Source organism: Chionomys nivalis, chromosome 20 (assembly GCF_950005125.1).
Source record: "Chionomys nivalis chromosome 20, mChiNiv1.1, whole genome shotgun sequence".
Taxonomy (NCBI): domain Eukaryota; kingdom Metazoa; phylum Chordata; class Mammalia; order Rodentia; family Cricetidae; genus Chionomys; species Chionomys nivalis.
Genome location: NC_080105.1, coordinates 56,628,059 through 56,653,997, shown reverse-complemented (window position 1 = coordinate 56,653,997; position 25,939 = coordinate 56,628,059). Strand labels below are relative to the sequence as shown.

General features: G+C 44.2%; 1 protein-coding gene across 4 annotated transcripts; it reads right to left on the bottom strand.

Annotated features, from left to right (window-relative positions):
- Nucleotides 1-265: 265 nt before the first annotated feature.
- Nucleotides 266-25,939, bottom strand: Ankrd10 (ankyrin repeat domain 10). 4 transcript variants are annotated; one of them, XM_057752149.1, is made up of 6 exons: nucleotides 25,601-25,939; nucleotides 23,065-23,217; nucleotides 19,433-19,524; nucleotides 10,468-10,703; nucleotides 3,962-4,057; nucleotides 266-1,471 (listed from the first exon to the last, which is right to left on the bottom strand). In XM_057752149.1, the coding sequence occupies exons 1-6, from the start codon at nucleotides 25,799-25,801 to the stop codon at nucleotides 1,011-1,013; spliced, it is 1,239 nt and encodes a 412-aa protein (XP_057608132.1). In that variant the 5' UTR covers nucleotides 25,802-25,939; the 3' UTR covers nucleotides 266-1,010. The 4 variants fall into 4 exon arrangements, with proteins under 4 accessions (XP_057608132.1, XP_057608135.1, XP_057608134.1 ...); XM_057752152.1 differs by lacking the exons at nucleotides 23,065-23,217; nucleotides 25,601-25,939 and adding an exon at nucleotides 14,949-15,077 and having other exon boundaries at nucleotides 19,433-19,516; XM_057752151.1 differs by lacking the exons at nucleotides 23,065-23,217; nucleotides 25,601-25,939 and adding an exon at nucleotides 14,949-15,110 and having other exon boundaries at nucleotides 19,433-19,514.

Genomic DNA, 25,939 nt, shown 5'->3' with positions numbered 1-25,939 from the left:
AATGGCAGTTTGCAGAACCCCACTGCAGGCATGCCAGGTGACTATTTTACTCAAATTATTTAACTAAATTGACACCCTTAAAAGGCTGAAGTTTACTGTAACCGTGGCAACTACAACCCATAAGTCCCTGAGGGCAGCAATACTGCAGACATACAACGTCTTCAAGAGGCTTCATAAGACAGGGCCACAGAATGAAGAGTGTGAGCAAACCCAACAGATACCTCCCGACCAAGCCCACCGAGAAAGGACACTCCAGAGAAACAGATCAGCAGTGAGGTTTTTATTCAGTTTGTAAAGAACAGTTTAAGGAAATGCTAGCACACTCTTACATCGGTTCCTTCATCTCACGGCTTCTCTGCACCGACTGCTATTACAGAAACCATAAGTCATCACAGCATTCGCAGCCTAACTAGTGGCCTAAACAAAAGCTAATTTCTATAAAACCATAAGTTTAATGCAGTTTTAATAAGAGAAATCCAAAATTCTCCCAATTAACTGGATATATATATATATATATGGTATATATATTTAAGCAGAAAACCTCAAAAAACAGTAACAAAAAATAGGTCACCATAGTAAAATATTCTGACCTGACAGTTCCTACAAACAGTGACTTCCACTAAATATAAAGAGAACCATTATCTGTGGTAAAAAGTCTAGAGACCAAGTAGAAACGTGGAAGAAGGGAGAGTACTGTGCCCTGACCACTGACGGCCTCTTCCTATGCTGTCATGAGTGCTGCAGCAAGTGGTAAATGACTCGATGATGCCCGCGTGTCACCAGGCCCCTCATTACTAACCCACACCATCCACAAAGTGCTCCCTGCAGGAGGCACACACATCATCCCATCAGAGAGATCTGTGCCCTGGGAAGCCCCCTGCACAGAGCCGCACTCACTGGCAACTGCATCAATGAATCCAAGTCCTTTCTCAGAGAGCTGCGGCACCAACGACACAGGCTGTGCCACTTGCTCAGGCTGATACCGCAGTGTGGCTGAGGTCGGCCTGGGCTCAGGAGCCATGGTGCAGCTGCATAGTGCCCAGGACGGCACTGTCATAGCGCTGCTCTACCCGCACGCAGCTGGAGTGCTCGAGCACGCTGCTCAGCTCAGGGATGCTCTCGGCAGTGTCCCCAAACCCATGGTAGTGTCCATAGTGCAAGTCTTCTCCCACATCCCCCACCCAGGACGGCCTGCTGGCCACACAGCTACTAGGGCTCCCGTTCAGATGCAGAGACCCACACATCTCAGGGTTAACGCCCATGGTCTTTTCTGGCTCCTCAGTCCCATTAGCACAGACAGAACCCTGGTCACTGGAAAATGGCTGTCCATTGCTAACTCCATTAGGTCCTGTTAAGCACGGGTTACTCCTGCTCTCCATCCCATTGAGCTGGGTCGCGCAGGGGTCCACATGTCCATTGATGACACTTCCATTTGCCAATGTATTCAACACGGAGCTACAGTTTTTCATATCTGCATTAAGAAATATACCTGTCACCAAAACACAGACCAACGGGGAAGGAGAAACTAGCACATGTTAACCCAAGCCACAATTCCAGAAAACTTGTTTGTGTACTGCTATTTTTTTCTTCTAAACAAACCAGTTCCTTTTCCAAGGTTATACAGGCAGAAGACACAACTGCAGTATTTTGCCTATAAGATAGGAAAAGTATATGTACTTCAGTAGCCTTGGAGAGCAGAAATAAAACTATCACCAAAAGTAAACACAGAGCAGTAGATACCGATCTTCTAAACCCTTGAAGAACAGTTTAAGCCAACCCAGAAGGGTACATCAGAACCCAGCAGAACACTCTCCACTTACGACACTGAACTTTTCTAGTCAAGGAGGGAAAAGGCAATGAAGTAGATACATTAAGGAAGCTGGAACTAGGGCACCACTGGGGGATGCTTCCCAGTCAGGGCAGCACAGACACATTAGTAAAAAGAATTGCTTTTGTCTCATCAACACCCATTATCGGCATACAGCCCGAGATGCCACTCAGTGCACTGGCGCAGCAAAGAACGGTGGCCACTGCCAAATATCAACACCAGTGGCTCCTACGGTCCTGGGTCAAGAGCAGTTCCTAGGGTTTCTGCTGAGTCCAGCAACAAAGATGACCCTGAGAGCCAAACTCTCCTATCTGGTTATTTTCAGAAACCACTGATGTTGGGAAAAGTGTGAACAGTTTAGTCCGCGGATTTAAATGTCCACTGACAAGATGATGCTGTACAGAAAAAATGAAGCACGTTTTTCTCAAGGGGAATTTTTTTTCCAAAAATAAAGTATAAATCATCTTTCCTGTACACTAACTCATAAACAGGACGGAGAATTTCAAAGTTACTGATGCCCTATAGGCAGTGTCAGTGCCCAGCTGCAGTAAACCAGTTTCACTACTTACTGTCGCCTAGCCTCCTCTGCGGCAATGGCTGACATCTCAAGGAGAAGCTGGGTCCACCCTACTCCCCCTCTCACACACTTGCTCAGCTGTGGACGGAAGCCACAAAGCACTGGGTCCAGGTAGCCAGGCCCAGCAGGGAAGACGTCTCTGATATGCTCACCGGAGAAGCTCACCCTCCGCGAGTCTCAAATGAGGGGCATTAAGAATGTGTAGGCATCATTAAAACAGCTTTTCCTAAGTGTGGAGCTGCATTAAGGAGAAACGCCTTCCTTCTGTGCAGCCCCCAGGGCAGTAGCTGCTGTTTCTATGGGCTTTCGCTCAAGGAACTGCAAGACTTTCTAGGGATTCCCAACCCGTTTCTTCAGTCAGACAGTACCGGGAAGCATCAGAAGACCCACATGGTCTTCTGACATCCAGGACCACCTGGCTTGAAGGAAAAGCTTGCCAACAAACTTAGCACGGGCTGGCTGTTAACAGAAGCAGAGGAGAGCGGTTACTCCTGCCTGACAGGGAGAGAGCGATGTCGTCTCCATAAAGGACAGGCGCCGGCTTTTGTCAGGTTTAATTTGTGAGGTAAACTACGTCTGCTGACAGAAACCTTATTTAAAATGCACTCTCTGAGCAACTGTTCACAGGTGAGTACACCACCCGTGACTGCAGAGCAACTTAGGGGCACAGAAACATTTCCCATGGGTTTGAAAACACACAGGTGACCTTTTATTCCCAATAAAGAAAGGGACAGAAAGAAATTATAATAAAACCTTTTTATAAAGAAAATCAGTATCTCTAAACAGACAGACATACTGAAATAGCATGGCGTTCTGTCATCACCTAAAGAATGAGAGAAAAAGGCACATGCCAATAAATACATCATTTCAGAAACCCTAAAGCCTGGAAAACCCGAGCTTCTCTGAGTTTAAACTGTAAAATAAGAGTTAATTATTTTCATTGCTGAACATTTTAACACGCAGAACACTGTTGAAAATGGTCAGCCTTTTAACAGTCTTCAAAGGATTGGTAGACACCAAAACAACCAAGAGCGTGGGGTAACTATCCCAAACTTGTCACAAGTGGGTCACAAGCCAGTCACCACCCCCACAGTTCCCAGTGTTGACAGTGAGCTGTCCACCTGCTGTACTTCCATCAGAATATAAGCAACAGCACGTGCAAAGTCACCCAAAGGCCATGCCAGGAAGCCAGCTGCAGACCTCATGAGAACAAACGAGGCACATCACGTAAATGCTTCAAATCAGAACGGGATTGCACTTGCTCTCACTGCACTAGAATTCAATGAAATGCTTAATTCTTGCATCCATACAAGTGCCAAAAAATTAAATTATAATAGAACATTTTTTTTTTTCTTAAAAGACACTGGACAAGAAAGTGCAAAGTTTGAGAACTTAGAAATAGTAAGCATACTGATTCTTGCAACGACAAGGGGTCTGCATTGCTGAAACAGTATATATTTCTATTTCTTTGGGTCCAACAGAACCACTCTCCTGTTGTTTGGTGTCTTCGACCACTGGGGTGTTGTTGCAGCTAACAGGAAACTGTCCACTCCCACCTGATACAGCAGTAAACTCTCTGTCAACATGCATTCTCTCAGCGTCGTCTTCAGCCTCGCCATTTGCTAGTGGCATGGTGTGATCCAGGCTGGGAACTGCACAGGAAACAGGCAAGTTTAGATTTCTGTGCCCCAAAGAAGCCAAGGCCGAGCTTTCCATCCCCCTTATCTACACCGAAAGCTTAACAACCATCAAATAATTTAAAGAAGCAAAGATCACCAGGGAAATTTTTTGTTTGTCGAGACAGTTTCTCAGTAGCTATGGAGCCAGTCCTGGAATTCACTCTGCAGACCAGGCTGGCCTCCAACTCAGAGATCCACCTGCTTTTGCTTCCTGAGTGCTGGGATTAAAAGTGTGCGCCACCACCGTCTGGTGCTAGTGAACTTTTATACTGTTGTGAAAGTACCTTTTTTTATTAATAATAAATGTTTATGTATGCAATTTTAACTCAAAATCATGAATTCCAGATTTCTGCTCATTTTTTAAATGGTAAAAGCTGTAATTCCCAGGTTGTTCTTTGGGTAACAGAGTTATATGACCTAGAGATAATTCTAAGTGTATCCCACCCTGCCCCCACAAAAAGTGGGTTTAATTAAATACTGAAGACAATTCTCAACATGAAGCATTCAAAACAATCTTGACATTTAAAAAAGTCCCATAAACTAAAAAAAAATATATAAAAAGGGTGGCACTCAAGCAGAGGCTGTCCATGGGGACCCACTCCCAGCAATGTCCAGTCTGAGTCCCCAACACAAAGGTACATACTAGAAAGTCTGTGACGGGAGGCAGAACAACAGACTGCCACTCTGTGTCTGCAGGTAGAAGTGCAGACACCATTGTTTCAGGTACACACTCTGTAGACACCTCTGTCCCAAACCTGACAATCTTCTCACTGCTTCTCTTTGACAAATGGCTTCTAATTGCTAAGAATGGGCTTCTTTTTTCTTTTAAAATCATGATAAAAATGGCTTTGAGAATTGCTGCTACATGCTGCTTCATTGACTTCTCTGTTATTCAAGCATAGAGTGAAATCGTAGTGCAGATGCGTGGTCTGAGCACTAGAGAAACGAAGCAGTGGATCTCTCTGAGTCTGAGGCAAGGCACAGCAAGTTCCAGGCTAGCCAGGGCTAAAGAGTAGCCTGTCTCAAAGAGAGAGTGGGGAGGGGAGGGAAAGCACACGTCATCTGCAGGTTTTATGTACTGGATTATCACACCTAACAAAATAAGCTAGACACAAAAATACTGTCTTCTCTCACATGTAAATCTAGACTTACACACACATTGCACATGCATGTGCAAGGAGAAAGGACTATTTGGGGAAAGGACATTAGTAGGAAGGAAGAGTAGGGGGTGTCAAACATAAGCAAGGAATGATACATGTATCAAATATCATATTGGAGCATATTATTTTGTATGCTAACTACTTCCAAAGTCTTTTATTCACACCTTAGGCAACAGAGTCTTTCTCAGCTGCCTCCCTCTGCGCTCTCACAACTGCATGGTCACGAGCCTCATATGCTCATCTCTGCTGACATTTCTTCAATAAATACCTACAGTTATTTCTGGGCCAAAGGACAGAAATAAACAACGCAGGGTATGAAGTAGTTTTCAAAATAGAAGAAATAAACTTCATAGCTTTAACTAGCTCTCATTTTAGAGGCACGAGGGTCTTTCCAATTATTTATACCAACACTCCATTCTCCACCCCACCCAGATGCTAATGTGTAGACTGAAACCAAAGGTGCCAGAGACACGAGGAGAACCCATCTGAATGAGCAGTGCAGGATGGACAGTCTGCACGAGTCAGACAAAGCAGTTTAAACAGGACTTTGGAACGACAGCCATTAAGCTGTCCTTCTCACACAAAGCTGTTTTAAATTTCAAAGTCCCAAGTTAGCAGGAATTCGGTACCAACTGGCCAGTGCCACCACAGCAACCACACCAGCTGTGATCTGGAGGGGTCAATAATGCAGCTGAGTAGGTAACAATGCACACACTAGGACCCTGAGGCCAGTGACCAGTGTTGGTCCCCTTTCTGCTGTGTCTGCTCAGTCAAACCCAAGTACTCCTTAAACAGCCGCACCAGACGCTAGACACACTCAGGCCTCATGGAAAGTGGCAACTACAGGTTACTGTTTTTGTGCAAGTTCACATCTCTGAAAAGTAGATTTTTTTTTCTGCCTTTTTCTACCTACATCCACTGACCTGAAGCATAGATGTGGGGTGCCTTCTATATTCTCAGCATTTGTAAGACTGAGACAGGAGGATCGTAAGTTTGAGCCCAGCTGGACCACACAGTGAAACTGTCACCAAAATAAAAACATCCAATAAATGTGAAGGACATTCTCTCTGTCCTCTGCCACAAAGCCTTACGAGTAGCCCTGACTGGCCTGCACTTGGCTCTGTAGACCAGGCTGGCCTAGAACTCATAGAGATCTACTTATCTCTGTCTACCAAGAGGCGGGATTAAAGGTGTGTGCTGCCACGAAGCCCACACACCAGCGAGAAGAAACAGAAACATAGGACAATCACTCCTTTCCAAATATTAAGACCAGAGACCACTGATCTCAACGCCACAGGAAGGTCTGGTGAGTGCCCCAGGGAAGCCCACTGAGGTGGATTTTCACATAGGGCTTTGTCACTGATCTAGCAGGGTAGGGAGGGAGGGAAGTTTTTTCATCTTCTACAGCTTAGCATCTCATTTCCTGAGCTTCTGGGAAGACGCTCATAACAGGCGGCCCCAGGATCATGGTAGACATGACTTTGACCAGGCAGACTCTCTGTGCCTGATGCCTATGACATATACAGAACTATCACTTTTTAAAAATGCATGTCATGAATGATGAAATTAAATATCACAGTATTCCTAAAAATACTGTGTTTGGACTCCATATGCTCCTGTCACACCCTGATGTTGATGGCGTTTCTGCCCCCAATCTGTCACCGCTAAAGCCATTTATGACACATCTGAGAAGGTGGCTTACGCGGATGTCTCAGAGTGACTCGTGGTTATTCTGCTTGTGTTTGGAAAGGAAGCAAAAAGCAGGACTTTTTTTTCCCCCAAGACAAGATTTCTGTGCAGCTCTGACTATCAGGAACTCACTCTGTAGCCCAGGCTAACCTTTACTCAGAGATCCGCCTGCCTCTGCCTCCCGAGTGCTGGGATTAAAGGCCTGTGCCACCACTGTTAACCAACAAATCATTCTTAAAGCTGCGTGGCCAAGCTTCCTGTGCTCTAGTTACCCAAGAGAAATGCTCCCAAGACCTACACTGCTAAGTTACACACAACCAAAACAGCAGATGCTAATGCACACAGGCCTAAATCACCAAGGACTTTCAGACAATGAACCCACAAGGCTTGGGACAAAGCCAGGCTTTGTAATGCCTTTAGCATTGGCCCACTCACCTCTGAGAGGTGGCAAAAGTATGTGCTGCCCAAGCCTTCACGCCCTGCAGCCTTCAGTTTCAAGAACACTCATTATCAGGGAATGCTAAGCTAGAGGAAGGCTTGACTCTAACAAGAAGAGCAGGTGTAGAAATATTTGCATCTTGGTTTCTAGCAGCCAACTGTGAGGTACAAGAGCTGTGTGCTCAAATGTCGTTATCACCTACCTACCTCTCTATCTGCCAACTAGCTCCTGCAATACAGTTCAAGGTCTAAACCAAGGCTCTTCTATAAGGCAGACTGTCTGTGGGACTTGGGACTCCTGCCGGCAGAGCTGGGATGACACAAGGCAGAGAGAGGCAAGGCACAGGAACTGCAGCAGAGCTCTGGAGAGACTGAGGAGGACTGAGGCAGTATTTGAAGAGTACAAAGGGCCATGTGTGAAACAGGCTGTCACAACTGTGGGAAAAACCAGACCAGAGTAGTGACAGGAAACCACAGGTACCATGTGGTCCTCTGACACAAGCCCTGCACACACAAGAATGATACCCCAGAGATCAGGATGACTACCTGTTCGGGAAAGTTAAGTTTTGATACCCTAAAAACTTAAAAACAGATATAAGGGGCTGGAGAGATGGCTCAGCGGTTAAGAGCACTGGTTGCTTTTCCAGAGGACCCAGATTCAATCTCCAGCACCCACACGGCAGCTCACAACCACTTGTAACTCTTTTTACAGGGGATCCAACACCTTTACTCACACATACATGCAGGCAAAAACCTATGTACACAAAATACAAATAAATAAATTATAAACTAATTAAAATATATATATATATATATAAACAGGCAACTGCTGCAAAACTGAGAACACTGGGGACAGACATTACAAATTAAAGGAACCAAATAAACATCTTATTCCTGGGAGGAGTTTTTGTGAATTTCATGTTTAAGGCAACTGGCAAATTACCTATTATTTACCGGCCAGGAATATTGTTTTCCTTTAGGACCCGTCAAGGACGACTGACAAAAACCCAGAAATCCTATGCTACACTTACCCAGAAAACCCAGCACCGACTACGGCCAGGGAATGCTGTTTCCCTCCCAGTGTTTTACGGATGCAACATCAAAGTCACAGGCAGACCTGAGATGTGAATGCAGCCTATTTCTCAGGCATTGCTTTCCCAGTCCTTGCCCAGTCAGTCTGAAGTTCCAAAGAAAGCCAGCACTAAGCACGGCCAGAGCACCATGTTCTTCTGAAGATGGACCGAGGGCACCAACACAAACTCAGCTGACTTGGAGGCAGCAGGTGCAGGACCATCCTCCAGTTCACTGCTTACCACACTGCCTTGAGCAAACGGCTGAGAAACAGAAAACACAGACACACAACTCTTTCTTGCAAACCAGATACTGAGGAAGTATCACCTGTTCTCGGAGAGGACCATGGCTTGGCTCCAACACCCACACTGAGGTTCACAACTGCACTTAAGCCCAGTTCCAGGGGATCCAATGCCTGCCCTCTTCTGACATCTGCAGACACCAGGCATACACACATAGCACACAGATATACACGCAGGCAAAACATTCCTGTGTAAAATAAATAAATCTAATTTTTTTTGTTGGTTTTCTCGAGACAGGGTTTCTCTGTGTAGTCCTGGCTGTTGTGGAACTCACTATGTATGCCAGGTTGGCCTCTAACTCATAGAAATCCAACTTCTGCCTCCCAAGTGATTGGAATAAAGGCGTGTCACCACCACCGATTTTGTTTTGTTTGTTTTTTTTTTTTGGTTTTTTGAGACAGGGTTTCTCTGTGGTTTTTGGAGCCTGTCCTGGAACTAGCTCTTGTAGACCAGGCTGGTCTCGAACTCACAGAGATCCACCTGCCTCTGCCTCCCAAGTGCTGGGATTAAAGGCGTGCGCCACCACCGCCCGGCTTGTTTTTTTTTGAAAATGGTGTGTGTCTCCTGGAACTAGAGGTAAAGACAGCACTGAGCTACCATGCAGATGCTGGGAATTGAACCCAGGTCCTCTCGAAGAGTAGTCAGCACTCTTAAGCTTTGAGCCATCTCTCAATCTAAGTCTAGTTTTTAAAATTGAATCAGAATTTAAAATGTAATAGCCACAACGAAAAGCAAATAACTATCTTTAAAGGATCTATCAATTACAACAGATAAAGTACAATTTACACACTTGATAGTAAGATGAACACTACAATTTCAGTAAATCAACGAGGTACTGCATGAAACAGAAAAGATCTTTAAAAAAATACATTAACAGCTGGGGGTAGTCCACAAAATGAGTTCCAGGACAGGCTTGAAAGCTATGCAGAGAAACCCTGTCTCGAACAACAAAGAACCCAAAACATTAACAAATAAACTGGAACATTGTACAAGTAAACTACCATACTTATCAACTAACCAACACCTTGCCAGTCTAAACCTCGGTCCCGGTGTGCCACACTCAGTTTATATAGCACCTCTATGAAGCTGTAAGGCTCACAAATTACATAAATCCCAATTTGGCTAAGCTATTAATGTGTACATTCATATGTTTCTATCTACTAAAGTCACAGTAACACAAAAACCTGCAGTGAAGAAATGTCAATGGCTGTGATACAGTAACAGAGACCATGCTGGACAGTGCTGAGCAGGAGAAAGACGGTGCTGCTCACACCAAGTTCTGGGCACCACTGGGCAGCTAATGCTGCACAGGACAGGGTCATCCTCGGCAAGTCTTGTCTCTGCCTCCCAAGTGCTGGTGTGCGCCACTACAGTCAGCCATTGACAATTCTTAGAAGCTCACAAACAACGCAGAAATTAACAACAAAATCAGGTTCGATGACAGATTTCTTTACCGGTGACACTGTAAATACAAATGAAAATATGCCCCCCTAGCTCACAGAGGAAGTACAAAGACACTCAGAAGCCACAGGTCCCATTCATTCACACTTGCGCTACCCATAAGCCACTTCTACACCTCCCTTCTGGTAAGCAGCCCCTCTTCACAGTGCAGCACAGGACAGGTCTCCACGCCCCCACATACAACTCTCTCAGTGCTTTTAGCCACGAAGAAGGGACTTGTCGGGCAGGGCCCTTGCTCTTTCCCACTCCCACACAGTCTCACCTCCGGTTCTAGCTTTCTTTACTCCCAAAGATTCTGAGTCTTCCAAGCATCTCTTTCGATTTGTTCCCAGGCTAATATGATTGGGAAGTATGTTCTCGTGACCTCCATTCAAGGTGCCATTATGACAGAAACGGTTCATCTGATGGTTGTGGAGGCTCAAGAGAAACTGGGTGCACTCTTGGAAACCCTGGGTTTGTGCAATGTCTGCTGCCGTCAAGCCACTGGCATTTCTCAGGCTGTACAACACAAAAACAATGAATTACACCCCGCAGCACTTGACCCTGGTGTCTGCTCCTGCCAAACTGACTAAACTATCTGAAGGTAACAACAGATCTACAGCAAATCTTCATTAAGAGAGCAGTTAATCAGCCTGGTCTGTAACTAACTTTTCCTACACATATTTGATTCGGGAGACAGTAAAAACAAAAAAAATCAGTATACTAAACTTAAAAGGTATCTTCCTACTTGACTTCTTAAAGTTGTGTTTTATGTTAGTCTGAAGAATCTAAATTTATTCTAACTTCAGACTTCATCTGAAACAGATTCTGAATTACCTGCACCTAATTTTAAAAGCCCATCCTTTAGCTTGAGCAAAATTATAACAAACATGTACTGACAACATTGTCCATGGCATTCATATCAAGTGGCTCCCTGAACGCGCAAAGTCATAGCGTAGCAACAAGCCAGATTTGTGGCTGATATGTGACACTCTAAGTGGAAGTTCAGAAGGTATCCTGGCAAAATGACCTGCCATAGACCCCAACATCTCAGACAAGTTTAGGAGGTATTCTGACAAAGTGACCTGCCACAGGCCCTACCACCTCAGACAAGGTGAGTTATGTTTTGATAGACTTGTCCTCTGTAGGAAAACTCGCAGAAGCACATCATGTTGGAAACATAAGACGTTTGAGTGACTAGTCCCCTGAACAACCCTGCAGTAGCACCACGGAGCTCATTCCCTAGGCTCAGTCCTGCTCACTACTGTCGCCTGGGGATAGCACTAAGAAAAAGTCATGGAAGAAAGAAATACTGGCAGAATTTAAGCCAGAGTCAAACAGGAAAGAAACAGCACAATCTGTCAACAGGAGAAACCAGTGAGAGCCAAGGGAACAAAGCTATGCTGTGAGGGCTCCCTCAGAAGGCGAGGACAGCGCTGCTGGCTTCAGGCTCGGCAACTGGCACCGGGTACAGCAGTGGTGAGGGAGATTCCATACCTACTCAGCCAGCTATCCTCCACGCCCAACCAAGACCTGATGAAATGAAGGCCTTGGTTGACGGTTACTGTCAAGGAAACAAACAGAAAAACTTAAAACTGGAGCACCAAACTACAGGCTCAGGGACAAATAACGTTCTTAGTTTACAAAGATAACACAGCCTTGTATTCCATCACAAGCATAAGGCTTAGGCTGCAAAGTGTTTTGGACACGCATTCGACTTTTAAAAAAATAAAAGAGGAAATGTAATACCTATCTGAAGACAGACTAAAGTCCTTAAGCCCAGTTTGTGCATGTGATGCACATGCCTGCAGTCTTTTTTGTGTGTAGTGCTGCGGTGTGTGTGTGTGTGGGGCTAGAGACGGACTTCAATCTTTCTCCATCTTGTGTGTGGCGACAGGGTCTCCCACTGAACCTGAGTTCACTGATGTGGCTAGACTGGCAGGCCGGAGAACTCTTGGAATCTGCCTGTCTCCTCAATACCTGGGGATCCAAAATCAGCTCCCAATGCTTGTATAACAAGCTCTCTACTGACTGAGTTATCTTACCAGCCCTCAAGTCCAGTTGAATGAGATACAAAGAGGCAAGACCTGAGAATTCCAGGAATCAGTAGCATTTTCTTAAAAATAAAAAGCAATTATATACAGGACCAGTAAGAAGACTTTAGCACAATGAATTCTGATGTAGAGTCTTTCTAGCATCTTACTGATACATAAATTAAAAAAAAAAAAGATTTAATACATGGCCAAAACAAAGCCCACCTGTCATTAAAACATGACATACACAGATATTAAGTGCCCCACACAGTCACACGACTTACATTTCTTATAAATGTGTGGAGTTTATCAGATAGCAGAGTAAGGATGGTCTAGACAGGTCCACTTGTCAAGAAACAAACTGAAAAATTCAAACTCCCTCAGAATTTGAAGACAAGAGCAATGCTATAGACAAAATTTCTAACAAACACTTTTATTGTTACATTTGCATGTGTATATAATACATGGGCACTATGATCTATGTATGGAGATCAGAAGACAACTTGTTAAAGACTATTGTCTTCTACCATACGGGGTCTGGGAACTAAACTCACTGTCTCACTCGCCCACAAATGGTCATTTCTATGGATAAGCATGGTCTTGTTCACCAAAATGAAAAAATGCAGAAATGGGAAGCCAACATCAATAACAGGGTAAGTAAATGCACTAGGAAATCTGCAACATAAATCACAGTAGGCTTAACAGCTTGCCCCCATCGCCCAGGCAGCCACCAACACTGGTGTTTTCCTCTACCACCAGAGCCAACCAACTTCTAGATGTTTACAGGGTCCAACTTTCAAATGTAAGAGAAAATCTCAGAAAATGAGAGCCAAGCCATCCTGGGCAGCAGCAGTAGAGCCAAACGTCAACCCGAGCCTTGCTACAATTTTGAAGGACCAGAAGTAAGTAAGAATGGGAAACAAAAAGTTCTAAAAAGTTCTAAAACGGGACACGTCACTATGTCTTCATATCTGTGCTACACAATGCCTGCAGAGACAATCTGAGTCACATGCAACTTCACATATAATGCCCACTATTTCTCGTTTTAATTCCTGTTAAAATTATAGCTCACGGGCTAGGAATAGAGCTGCTGACAAGCATGAGGCTGCTCCCCTCAAACCAACCAGGACCCCCAGAGTCCTCCTCATTGTTTTATACACTACTGGATTCACTATATGGTCAAACAAAAAGAAACTTTCTACTAACTGCCAAATCTATCACAAAATATTGGATACCAAGACAACTATCAGATCAAGCACTCCTGTCTCAGTATCTGCTACACCTCATCTGAGAGCCTCACAGCGGAATCCGTATGTGGGACTATGCAGAACAAGTACTGCTTTCTAGGTCTTCCAACTACTTTTACGATCTTAATTTCAGTTCATTAGAGGCTGAAAATTATGTGGGCTTGCACATCAATTAGGATAGCACTAAGTTATATCCCCTCAAAACATGGGTTTTGTTTTTGTAGTGTTGGGGATCAAATCCTGGGGTGCACACACGGTAAGCATTCTACCATTGATCTATACCCTCAGTCATCAAAATAGTAATTTTTAATAAAAAAAAAGCTTGGGTCTTTAAATTCTGTTTTCACACACTGTTTAGTTTATATTTCAACTTCAGTGTTTTGACAGGCAAGACAGCAATCTTCGTCAGACTATACCAAGTTAACTGCACCTCTGGCCTCTATGTAGTGTTCCCAGTTTAAGGAGGTAATCTCAGCCTTCCTTGCCCTAGTTTTCTAAATCCCATGGGAGGTGGGCACACAAATGAAAGACACAATTCACTTACAATTTCTATGTCCACTCTACTTTGGGTCAAGTGCTTGTTAACTAACAGCGTGCCCTTTCAGTCTGATTTACCAGCATTCACCACAGACTACCTGTGTCCTGCCGACAGACTCTAACGAAGTACCAATATATTACTTGGGAGAAATGGCTAAAACTGTTTTTTAAGAATGATCCTTAGGCCTTATCCACTCTCTCTGGTCCTAACACCCACACACACAAAAGTACTAACATGGGGAGTCTATTAAAAACTCTAGTCTGTTGAAGCTCTGAAATGGACTTGAGGAGGAGGCTGGCAGAACTCTACCTGCTAACCCTGCCTGTCAATCCCAGCTGAGGGCTCCTACTGCTGGGCAAGCTCTCAACTACTGAGCTGCACTCCCAGACTTCTGGCTGATCATCGAGAATCTGAAAATGAGCACGAGAGTAATTCCAGCTACAAATGAAATATTTTGCCAAAGTGGCAAAAATGAATCAAACTGTCACCAAACACAATTTCCTGTAAGAATATTTTGAATGGAGCATTCAATTTTAATTTGCTCAAGAATTCCTCCCAAGGAACTGACTGTCACTGAGGCCAGCTGCCCCTTTGATTTTCCACTTACAGTGTCACAATACCAGAGCAGAGAAGCAGTTCCAATGAGTGCTTTTTCTTTAATTAACATAATAATCACAGGTCAGGAAATACATGCTATCATTTTCACAACTCAAGGGGTCACATCACCTTTGTGATATTCTTTATGCTAATGCCATGTGACAACAAAAAATAACCACAATTTTATATAAATAATATTTCTGTTAAAATTCTGATCTGAATTTAGCTATTGTTAGTTTACAAATAAAAAGGTAGATATCATAAATTAGGGTAAGCAAAGCATGCAAATCTAAAGAATCTATATCTGAATTCCTAGATTAGCATTAAAACCAATCACCGCAACAAATACCTCAACAGTATGCTTGTGTGCAGAAGGGAAGCCATACTGAACATTCAATGCCACAACCGTAAGGTTTCGGAGAAGCACCTGTGGCAGTTTCAGCAGTTTCTATGTGAATGCTCCCCCTTTCTAGGATTACTTGAAAAAACCAAGTCAATTCGAATTATGTAGCTGTAAAACATTGACATGTGTAGTTTTTACAGATTCAGAATCTTCTGCGTGACTTAAAACGGGCATGGTTCATACACAGGAAACGTCAATCATAAGGGATCACATTTGCAGGCAACACTGGATTAAAAATACATACACACATGAGGCAGTCACAGGGCTAAGCCACTGGGGCGTGACCACTTTCACTGCTTTAGCGCTGTCTTTAAAGAGTTACCTCTAGGAACTTCAGTGTGAAGCCAATTTATGTCAATATTTCAACAAAAGTTTAACAGTATGGACTAAAAACCATCAACTCACGATTCTGGTTACTTTAAAATTTGGTATGCTGTATCGCAAATACATTAGTAACTATTCCTAGATGGAAATAAGCAAATAAATGCAATCATTAAAAAAAGATAAAAAAATAAAAACATTTACTAAATGTCTATTCATACAGACAAAACATTAGCAAACATGTTATTGCAGTAAAAGAAATACAGGTGTATTTTTAACCCTTTGGTATCCAAACACATAATCAATCATGAAGACTTTCATAAATGCACTCTTCAGTTAACAATAGGAAGAAACTATTTTTTTAAAAGTTTCTACCTGAATAAGTTTGGTGCCAAGTTTTCATTTCAAGTTCAACATTACTGAGGATGATTAGCACTGCAAGTGAACCACAATTACTGTTTGCATACGTTAAAACACCGAGCATGTTCCACCATGACTTAGCAGAGAGGAAAAATTGGTATTTTAAACTGCTGGTTTGTTTTTAAAACACCATTTAATATAAAAGTAACAGTTAAAGAAACAGTGAAATCTATGTCATTTAAGTTACTAATAAAATAATTCTAAGTAAGTCTTTCAGCTCTGGAGCCTTGTCATATACTGACTGCTCCTGCCTGTGGGCAGACCTGCACAGCCACCTCCATCCTGCAGTAGGGACAATGAGAAAAGAGGCAAGCATACGAGGATGGAAGAACTCTTCAGTCACGGTGAGTCTGAGACATCTCCTAGCAGGACTGATGCTCTGAAGGACAAATATGTTGAGATGAATTAACCATCAACTTCAGAAGTGAATGGCTAAGACAGTATGCTTACATTTTGCCCATAAAAATGTTACAAGAGAACTGATAAAATACATACGTTTGTGATGTTTGTCCTGGTGATGACCCTGTCTCTAGGCAGGGTCCAGCTGAAGCCCATACACCTGCTTCAGTGACTACAAAAGTCTAGCAGATCCACAAAGCCTGCAACTGTGGCTGGCCTACTGTCACTTTGGACTGCTGCTGTCAGAGACAACTGAGCCCATCTCTACACAAGGTGAAGGAGCCGGCCTATCTTAGTCCAATGCTGCTTCTTCAGCCGTCTCCTGGACAGTAAGGCTGCTCTTGGGCTAACACGGTAATTATTTCTAAGGTATCGCACTAGATCTAGTTGACATAAAATATACAACTTTCTACTGAAGCCATATTTTATAGAGGGGCAGACTGATATCATCACTGCCTTCCACATCATGTGAGACTGATTCATAAATTCAACAGAGTTCAACATGCTTAGATACAGCTCGAGGTCCTTTAAGGTACACAAACATTTAGTGTGCTCACAGAACTGGAATTTGAGTCTCTGTATTTGGACTTTTAGGTGTGAACAACGGCAATTACTGATGACTGCCACATAAGCCAGCAGCAGAAGCTTACGTGGAAAAGATAACTTGGCACCAAAACTCAAGATTTAAATTAAGAGAAGAAAACAAAAGTCCATCAGCATACTCACGTGTGGTGCTAGAAAATTTAATACGATGCACAGCTGCTGAAAAGGGTTATCTTACAGCTGCAACCTACATTAACAAGTCAGCCACAACAAACCACTACCACAGACACAGTTACCCTCACCATCTACCTGATGATCAGAAAAGCACAACTTTAGTCTTTGGCCACTGCAATGTAGCAGATATATAAAAAGCAGAGTAGGAATTAAGAGCAAAACCATTAATTTAAAAATAGCAGTATGAGGCAGCTTTTAACCTATTCACAGGAAAAGGAAAGTTTTTAATCTCTTAAATATTATAGATTATAAAATAAATTAACAATCTGACCCATTCTGAAATGGAAAATATATTAAGTAATTTTAAATAAGGAATTAATGCTAAACCTTTGGTCTTAGGGGGAAAAAAGACCTATTCTGTGCTGGGACTATTATGTGGCCATGTAAAGCAGCATTGTAAGGAAACACAGATCTAGGCGCTGCTATTTGGGGGACTCAAACTGCTTATATAGACAGACTAAACAGATACATTATAAAAGTGTGCAGAATAGACACCAAGAAGCAGTTTTCAATTTAGCTTACTAGCAAAACCGACATTTTCTTAGATAATAAACTGAATAACCACATACATAATAGCAATAAATATTGACTACTTGTATTCTAACTCTAAGCCAAAGACTTATGGTTTTAAGAATTGCTTTTGCCTAGGTAGTTCAAGCTAAATGTTCCTTCCAAAAAAATGTGAAAGCTCAGTCCAGGGCAGTCACCATACTGCAGGGTCTCGAGGGGGTGGCTCCTGTACTGAGATGGGGGACAGACTGACACTCGAGGCCATGCTCAGCCACACCTGGTAGAAAAGAGACACTTGAGGGTCCTGTAACCAAGGACAGAATTGTAAATAAAAGATACTCATATTTTAAGATACCTACTTAAAAGAAAGAAAGAAAGAAAAAAAAGGACATACTGACAGATATTTACTGGCTCAAAGGATTAAGCTATCCATTAAAATTAAAATCTTTGTAATAGAATGTTCAGGACCAATTAAAGCATAATTTAGAAAAAAAAGCTATTTAAAAAACCCAACTTTAATTGCCCATTATTTCCATAAATGATAATTAAGTAATTTAATCAATTTAAAATCAAAGCTTGCTATTAAAGGTGTAAGTTTTTAATATAAATACAGTGGATAAAACTAATTCTATAACTTTAAAGCAACTGAGAATCATCTTAAATGTTTTAAGATTATATAATATATATCTACATTATCAAGTTGTTTTTTTACCTTACCTTCCATCACAACTAAATGGTCACAAGGGTCCTTAAAATATAGCAGTTAATATATGGCATTTTTTTTGTTTGTTTTTGAGACAGGGTCTCACAATATAACTCACTCTTTCTGCCTCAGCCTCCTGGGTGCTTGGATTTTCTGCCATGTACTGCTATGCTTAGGCAACACAGGCTGTATTTATAACATTAAACCACCAAGCCCAAACTAATGGCAAAACTAGCCAATAAAGAAGGAAACAGAAGCTAAGACAATGACTACGGTGAGCTCTGGACACAGACATGCCTACATGAGCTAACATACACGGTTTTGTTACTTAGGATCTAAGTTCAGAATTTACTTGTAATACAGAGTACAATGAAATGGAAACCAAAGGGTTAAACTAAATTGTCTCATCACATCCAATTTCCACATTTCCTGTTAAAATAAAGTGGTTTCTAATTAACTTTTAAATGAATTACTCATTAAGTTACAGTAAAATTTAACAGCTGGCATTCTCAGTTATCTTGGTTATTGCAGCTCTCTATAGCTTATACTCAACGTTTTAAGGGTGAAAAACCGCATCTATTTGTTAATGCTGTGAACTGCAGAAGAAAATTTTTACAATGTAAAAAAAGTAAAATGAATATAATACCTAAATGATGCATAATGCTATGGCTAGCTAATGATTTGCATAGAAGATCATATTTCTGAACTAACACACTCACACGTTAGCACTGTTCTAGTGGGTGACAGACTAGAGCTCATGTAAATAGCACTAAAATAAGGACATTCTAAACTAACCCTTAGCATCAGATTCCAAGCAAGTTAAGCCTCTATGTATGGAGCTCCAGTTTACTAGAAGCTGTAAATCATGAGGTCCAAGGAGGCTTTAAAAGAGGCCTCACACTGCTAAGGAAACCCAGACTTGGAAACAGTCTTCAAGACTGTGAGCCAGAGGGACTTGCAAAAACCTGACTCTAATCCAGGCCTCCCCGTGTGAAATTATAGCCTGGCAGACAGTGTGAGGAAGACCTGCCATAGTGACATGACGCCTTAGTGGCAAAGTCTCTAATGGACCGACTGCTCTTTTCATCCACTCTGCTGCCTCACTCTGGCTACGGAGGAAAGAAGCCTAGATCTGCTAGTGGTCAGCCTAGCACAGCCTTTCTCACCAACCCTGATCAAACTATATTGCTAACTCTAGAAACAAAGACTTTGTTTTAAGGCTTTTGCTGCTCTAAATGCTATTTCTGTACAGAACACCTCGAGCAGTCTCTAGGTGAGAGGAATAATTGAAGACACTTACTCAGTTCGAGCCCCGTTCCCTACCAGGGCAGTGATGCACTCCAGGCTACCAGAGCGGGCCGCCTTGTGAACGGGCGTTTCCCCCTCACAGTCCTGAAACACAGAATGCACATGCTCAGATTTTCCACAGCAGTTGGCAGGGACACGTAGGTGTTGAGTACAGAGCCTCCCTTATCTTTGAAAAAAGGTAACCTGAGCACAATCAGAAATGGAGAAGACAGTCACCTGTGAGAGGACACGGAAACCAGGCTGTAGGGCAGGCTTGCTCCAACAGTTAGCTGCAGGGTATGGAGGAAGACCTGGGAGGTGTCCCACATGGATGGTGTAGGCCAATAATGCTGATTTACCCATCATTTTATCCTGAAGCTTGGTACAAATGTGTTGTATACAAACTCAAAATAACTATCTTATGACAAATAAAAACAAATTCACATTAAAACAGCTACCTAGGTCAAGAAAAACTTACAAGGTAACAAAGTCCAACCTCCTGTTATTCCTCTATAGCTTCTGTAGAGCCAACACCAGTAAGACACGAGAGCCTACTTGAACTCCCTATCTTGATTGGAACTGTATTTTAGAAAAGATGATCTCAAGCCAAAGGATGGGGTAACAGGCAGGGAAAGCTTTGTAGTGCTAACAGACCTTTGGCTTGGCAAAGACACTGGAGGCACCAAAATGAAACAGATGGAGTGAGCACCCAGGGAAGCCACTCAGGAGTATAACAGTCATTAAAAACAAACAAAGCCCGGGGAAATCCCTCCAGGCTGTGAGAACCAGAGCAGCAAGGAGAGGAGGATCTCAGACACCAGTGCTGTCTAGGAAGCCCTGAGGGAGAGCTCTGCCAGTACTTGAATGGGTCCCACTTCAAGGTTCCCGGGAGCAGCAGTTGGCAGTACCTGCACACCACATAATTAAGGGATAAAGAAAAAAGGCAGGAGCACAATTGTACAGTGTGGGGCCCTGGGAAAAGGCCATTCATAAATTTAGCAAATGCCTGAGTTCTTTCCCAGTGCTCCGCACAGGGAAGAGTGTTCACCTATTTAAATATGGACTTTATAAAGTGCTACAAGGGTCTAATCAGGAAAAAGTTGGGCTTGTTTTTGAAGAAACAGCAAGTCACGTGACTAATCATGAACTACTGGTGAACCCAGATATTTAAGCAAACTACTTTCACTTTTTTCCTTTGAGGGAGACAGGTTCTCTCAATTGTGTAGCCCTGACTGTCTTGGAACCTGCTACACAGATCCAACTCCCTGTCTCTCTAACACTAGGATTAAAGGCGTGTGCTACCACGTCCATCCAAACTACCCTTCTGAAGAAGGGTAGAAGAGACAAAAGCTACACAAAAATTGCCCAGGTTAAGGTTCTATCTGTAAAGCGCCCACTGTACAAGCAAGAGGAACTGAGTTTGGGCCCCAGTTCCCATATGGAAGCCAGGCAAGGCGGTGTGCGTCTGTAACCCTGGAAATGGGAACCACAGAAGTCTCTGAAGCTCGTTGGCCAGCTAGACTAGCCAAACTGATGAGCTTTAGGTTCAATGAGAAACAATCTTAAAAAAGACTGAGTGATTGTGGTAAACATTCAACACTGACCTCCAGCTCCCATACACACACACACACACACATTCACACACCTGCACACACCCACACGAGCACATAGAGCATATACCAACACTACACAGAGACACACATACTCTGCAGGAAAGCTAACAGGCTTAGAAGAGGTTTTGTGAAATACGTTCAAAAGAAAAAAAACTTAGTTAATTTTGGAACAAGAGAAAAAATTTCTCAAAAAGATAGAGGGTTATTAACAGTGGTCAGAGAACAGGCAAGACTACCCAGCCCTGGCTTTGTGACTTCCTCCCTGAAGGAGAAAACTCTTCAAACTTTAGGCTCAGGCCTCTATTTACATTTCGAAAGTGTCCCAGCAAAGCAGCAACAGCAAGCAAGGCTAGGAAGACTTGCCCTGGGAAGTCAGGCATGTGGTGCTATCTGAAGGCACCCCAGAGAAGAGCGGGGACATCAGGGGCACACCTGTGAGCCTGCACTCTCACTATCTGCTAAAAACAACGAACTAAAATGAAATGCTAGCTGAAGGGAGCATCTCTCTTTTAAAAGGCACACATACACAAAAAGGTACCAATTTCTTTATACCTCTCTAAATTACACACTTTGTTTGTTAACTACCTAAAGTTAACACATAGGAAATTCTAAACTTAAATTTCATATTAACAGTGAATATGAAATATTTCCATTCACGGAATTATTATCCATATTTTTTGGTGGAGTTGGAACCACAGTCTAATAAGTAAGTGACTTGTTCAAAGCCAGACAGCCCAGAAGCAGATCCTAGACTCAAACCCACAGTGCCCACTCTGCGGAGACCAGGAGGGAACAGTATGGACAGCAGGCAGATGGACAGACATGCCTCTGCCCTTTAAGGTGAGGCTGCAAAGGAGGAAATTCATGTAAGAGAAGAGAGCATGCAAGGATCTAAAGCTGTCTCTACTCATGTCTCAGTGACAAAAAGCTGCACAACACACCCCGCACCCCTTTCCTACTGTCTTCGTTCCGACCCAGGACCAAAACACTTGCCATTTCATGTGGGCAGCTAACTTATCTCAGGAAGGAACCACACTGCTTTACAGCTGTTATAACCAAGGCCAAAACCTCAGCAAAGAGAAAAGCAAGAGGGAGGAACTGAAGATCTTTTGCACACAGGATGCTGATGAGGATAAGAAAACACATAAGGGACTGGAAAGTTGGCACATCAGTTAAGAGCATGTACTGCTTACCCAGGACCCGAGTTCCATTCCCAGCACCCGTATCAGGTGGCTTACAACCACCGCTAAGTCTAGCTCTGAGAGGAGCCAACGCTGGTCTCAGCAAACAGGTGCACATACCCACATAATTCTTTCTTAAAAAAGAAAAGCACATGGAAAATGAAAGAGGGAAAAAAAGGCACATAACATAGCTACCAGAGCTGCCAGTATGTAATCCACCCTTTGAGCTGGGTAGTAAGTTCTCTCTACTCCATTTCAGACCACCTAACTGGATGTTTCTCTACTATAGGTTAATAACGTAAACATATTTAAAACACATCATAAAAATTCTGGCTCATATATCCTCTAGTCTGCACTCTTAAATACCAGTTTCTCAGCCACTCACACTTCCCACTAAGTAAATGACATTTAAAGTGATGTTTCCACACCAATCACCACCCCCAACTCGTGCCTGGAGGGCAAACCCACTTTGAATCCAATAAAAACCATCCTTTTGGTAGTTTGGATGTGTTTCTGCCGTATCTATGAAGTTAAGGCAGCAGTGAGTGGGTGCCAGGAAATCCGGGCTGCGGGCCAAAAGCCTTCTATTATCAGCTGTGACCTTGGGCAGATCATCGGACCAGATCGGACCGGATCTGGGTGAGTCGCGTAACAGGTAAAAGCACTCTACAAACTGGGTGCACGCCTCAGAAGGAAAGGGCGTATTATCCACAAGTAACTGAAGGAACAAATTCCAGTTCGCCTCAGGTAAAGACACCAAACCGTAATTAAAGCCTTGAATTAAAACAGTATCCTGCGAGTAACTGTAGCTGGAAAAGTCAACAAAGGCAGTGTCAATCAGGCCTTCTTACCGGTTTGTTGATGTCGGCCCCAGCTTCAATCAGCCAGACCAGACACTGAGGATGTCCTCCAAAAGCAGCGATGTGGGCTGGGGTCTGGGCATAGCGGGTGGTGGAGACATTCAGTGAGGCGCCTGCTCTTACCAACTGGATTAAGCACTCCAACTTCAAACAGGCGGGAGGACAAAAACATGGCGTGTCAGTATAGCAACTAACAGGACACAATCTAAATTCCATAACGGTCACCAGAGGTGGCATTTTTGTCACCATTATTTCCCCTTCTGACAATACGTTAATCTCTTCCCAACACTACGCAAAAATTTTAAAACATTTAAGCTAAGAGTGAATTATTCTAAAACTTCTATCAAGGCTTTCACACAGGATAAAAATGTTACTAATTAGGCGGATCTCTGTGAGTTCGAGACCAGCCTGGTCTACAAGAGCTAGTTCCAGGACAGGCTCCAAAACCACAGAGAAACCCTGTCTCGAAAAACCAAAAAAAAAAAAAAAAAAAAAATGTTACTAATTGGCAGGTCACAAAAAAATGTTTTTAGTAAACTCTTTACAGTCAGACTTTTCCATATCCTGCAAACAACCCTTCTACACTGAATGCCCCCCAAAGCTGATTCCCCATCACCTTCTCAGTCTTTAAAAACAGAACAGAAAGAAAATTATGGGAAAAAAAAGTCACACCACAGTTGAGCTCACCCAGCAGGTGACTAACTGAAAGACTAGCAAGCAGAGACAAGACACAGCCAGGTCCTACTGTGCTGGCTGCTGGTTATGACTCCAGTAAGTGCCTGCCATGTAGCCAGGAAATTTTTGGGACTTACTTGTTCTCCAATTTTGGACTGCTTGTTTCTCCTCAACTGACCACAGGGCCGTGAAGAAGCTGTGCCTGGTTGCAAGCAATTTCAAGAGCAAACAGGACCCTGGATCTCCTTCTCTGTTACTGTAAGCAACTTAAGCTTGTCTTTTTTTTTTGTTTTTGTTTTTGTTTTTGTTTTTTGAGACAGGGTTTCTCTGTAGCTTTGAAGCCTGTCCTGGAACTAGCTGTTGTAGACCAGGATGGCCTTGAACTCACAGAGACCTGCCTGCCTCTGCCTTCCCAGTGCTAGGATTAAAGCATGTGCGAGTAAGCTTGTCAAGATAAAGGACAGATCACTTCAATAAACACTCTTGAGTTTTATTGACTGGCAGGCTACAAAGCTTGCACAGCAGGCAGTGAACAGATTTAAACACAACAGTGTTAGACAGAAGTGGAAAGTAATGCCTGGTGAAGAGTTCCTTTAATTTCCCAAGGGAAAAATAAAAGTACAAACCAGTGGTAAGATAAATAGGTGTCAAATGAAAAGCTTTTTATTAACGTTTAACACGGAGAGAGTTCCCAGGACTTGAACTTGTTAGTTAGGCCATGTTCCACCGAGGAAACTGGGTTTGGAATTCTGGAAAGTACTTTCAAATGGGTCATTTTGTAAAAGCAAGGTATAATTAGCATTAATAACAGCCAGTCTTCCGGAAATAAATAACCCTCATAAACGACTGGGTAACTTCAGCATCACTGGTACATCCTAAGGAAAACATACTGGAAACCTTCAGAAAGGGAGACAACAGGCTGAGGAAGGAGGCTCGGCCTCTGCGATCTCAAGAGCTTTCCTTCCTAGTTAGAACGGGTTTCCAAGATGGTTCCACATCGTGAGACTGTCGAGGTTTGTAAGACAGCTCAAAACCAGAGTCCTCGCCTCAGCTACCATACTGGTCTCTACAGCCAAGTCTACACCTCGTCCTTGGTGGAAGTAAAAAAAGTCTTTTAGTTTTTATCTTACACTGGGGTAAGACGAAGTCGGCCGCTTTGCGGCGCCGGAGGCGCTGCTCGGTAACTATGGAAACGCCCAGCCGGTAGATTCCCAGCGACCACCCGCACCGAGGCCCGCCAGGACTGTAAGGCATCTTTCCCAGGCCATGAGGGCGGCCCCGGTCGGGATCCCGCCTGCGGTCCCATCAGGTGCAGACCTGACACCCACGACTACGAGGAGGGCAGCGCCCATCCCTTCCAGCCTTAAAGGCGCTCTGCCCCCGGGGGTTTCCATTACACGGGCACGCGCCGCTTTCCGTTCCCTCCTCCTGAGCGGGAACCGTCTACACCGCCGCCCGAAGACGGGGCGGACTCGGCGCCAACGGCCCCGACTGCGGCCTACATCACCCCCTCTCTGAGCGGTGCACATGCGCCCTGGGCCCTCCGGGGCGCCAGGTTAGGCCCACCCCGCTTCCTCTCCGCCCTCCCAGCACTCCCCGCGCCCCCCGAGGAACCCGGTCCCGCGCGGCGCCGCACATGCGCCGTGGACCCCCTCGAGGCGCCGGTCGGGCTGGCGAAGCTTCCGCACCCCCACCCGCTGGGTCGCGGACCGCGTTCTGCCGCACATGCGCCCTGGAACCCTGGGGGGGGGGCGGACGGAGCTTTTGCCGCGCTCTCCAGGCACAGTGGGGTGCACGCTGACCCTCACGGAAAACCACGCGGAAAATGGCGCCTTAAAGTGCCCGTGCCCACCTTTCCGAAGTGCGCGGCCCAGTGTACGGGCGTCCAGCCGTAGAAGGAGTCCTCGGCGGCCAGGTGAGCGCGAGGCGTGTGCGGCAGCAGCGAGCAGAGTGCAACCAGGTCCCCGTCGCGGCAGGCGCGGTGCAGCGGAAAGCGGAGCGACAGCAGCTCCTCGCTGGAGAAGCCTGCCTCCACGCCCGCGCCCGCCGACATGATGGGTCGCTGGCAAGCGCGCCCGCGCGCGCGACTCGGACCGGCGAGAGGAACGTGCGGGCCGAAGGCCTGCGAGTCCGCTACTACCCAAGCACAAAGGACAGGCGAGCGGCGGCCGCGTCCCACCCGCTACCAAGC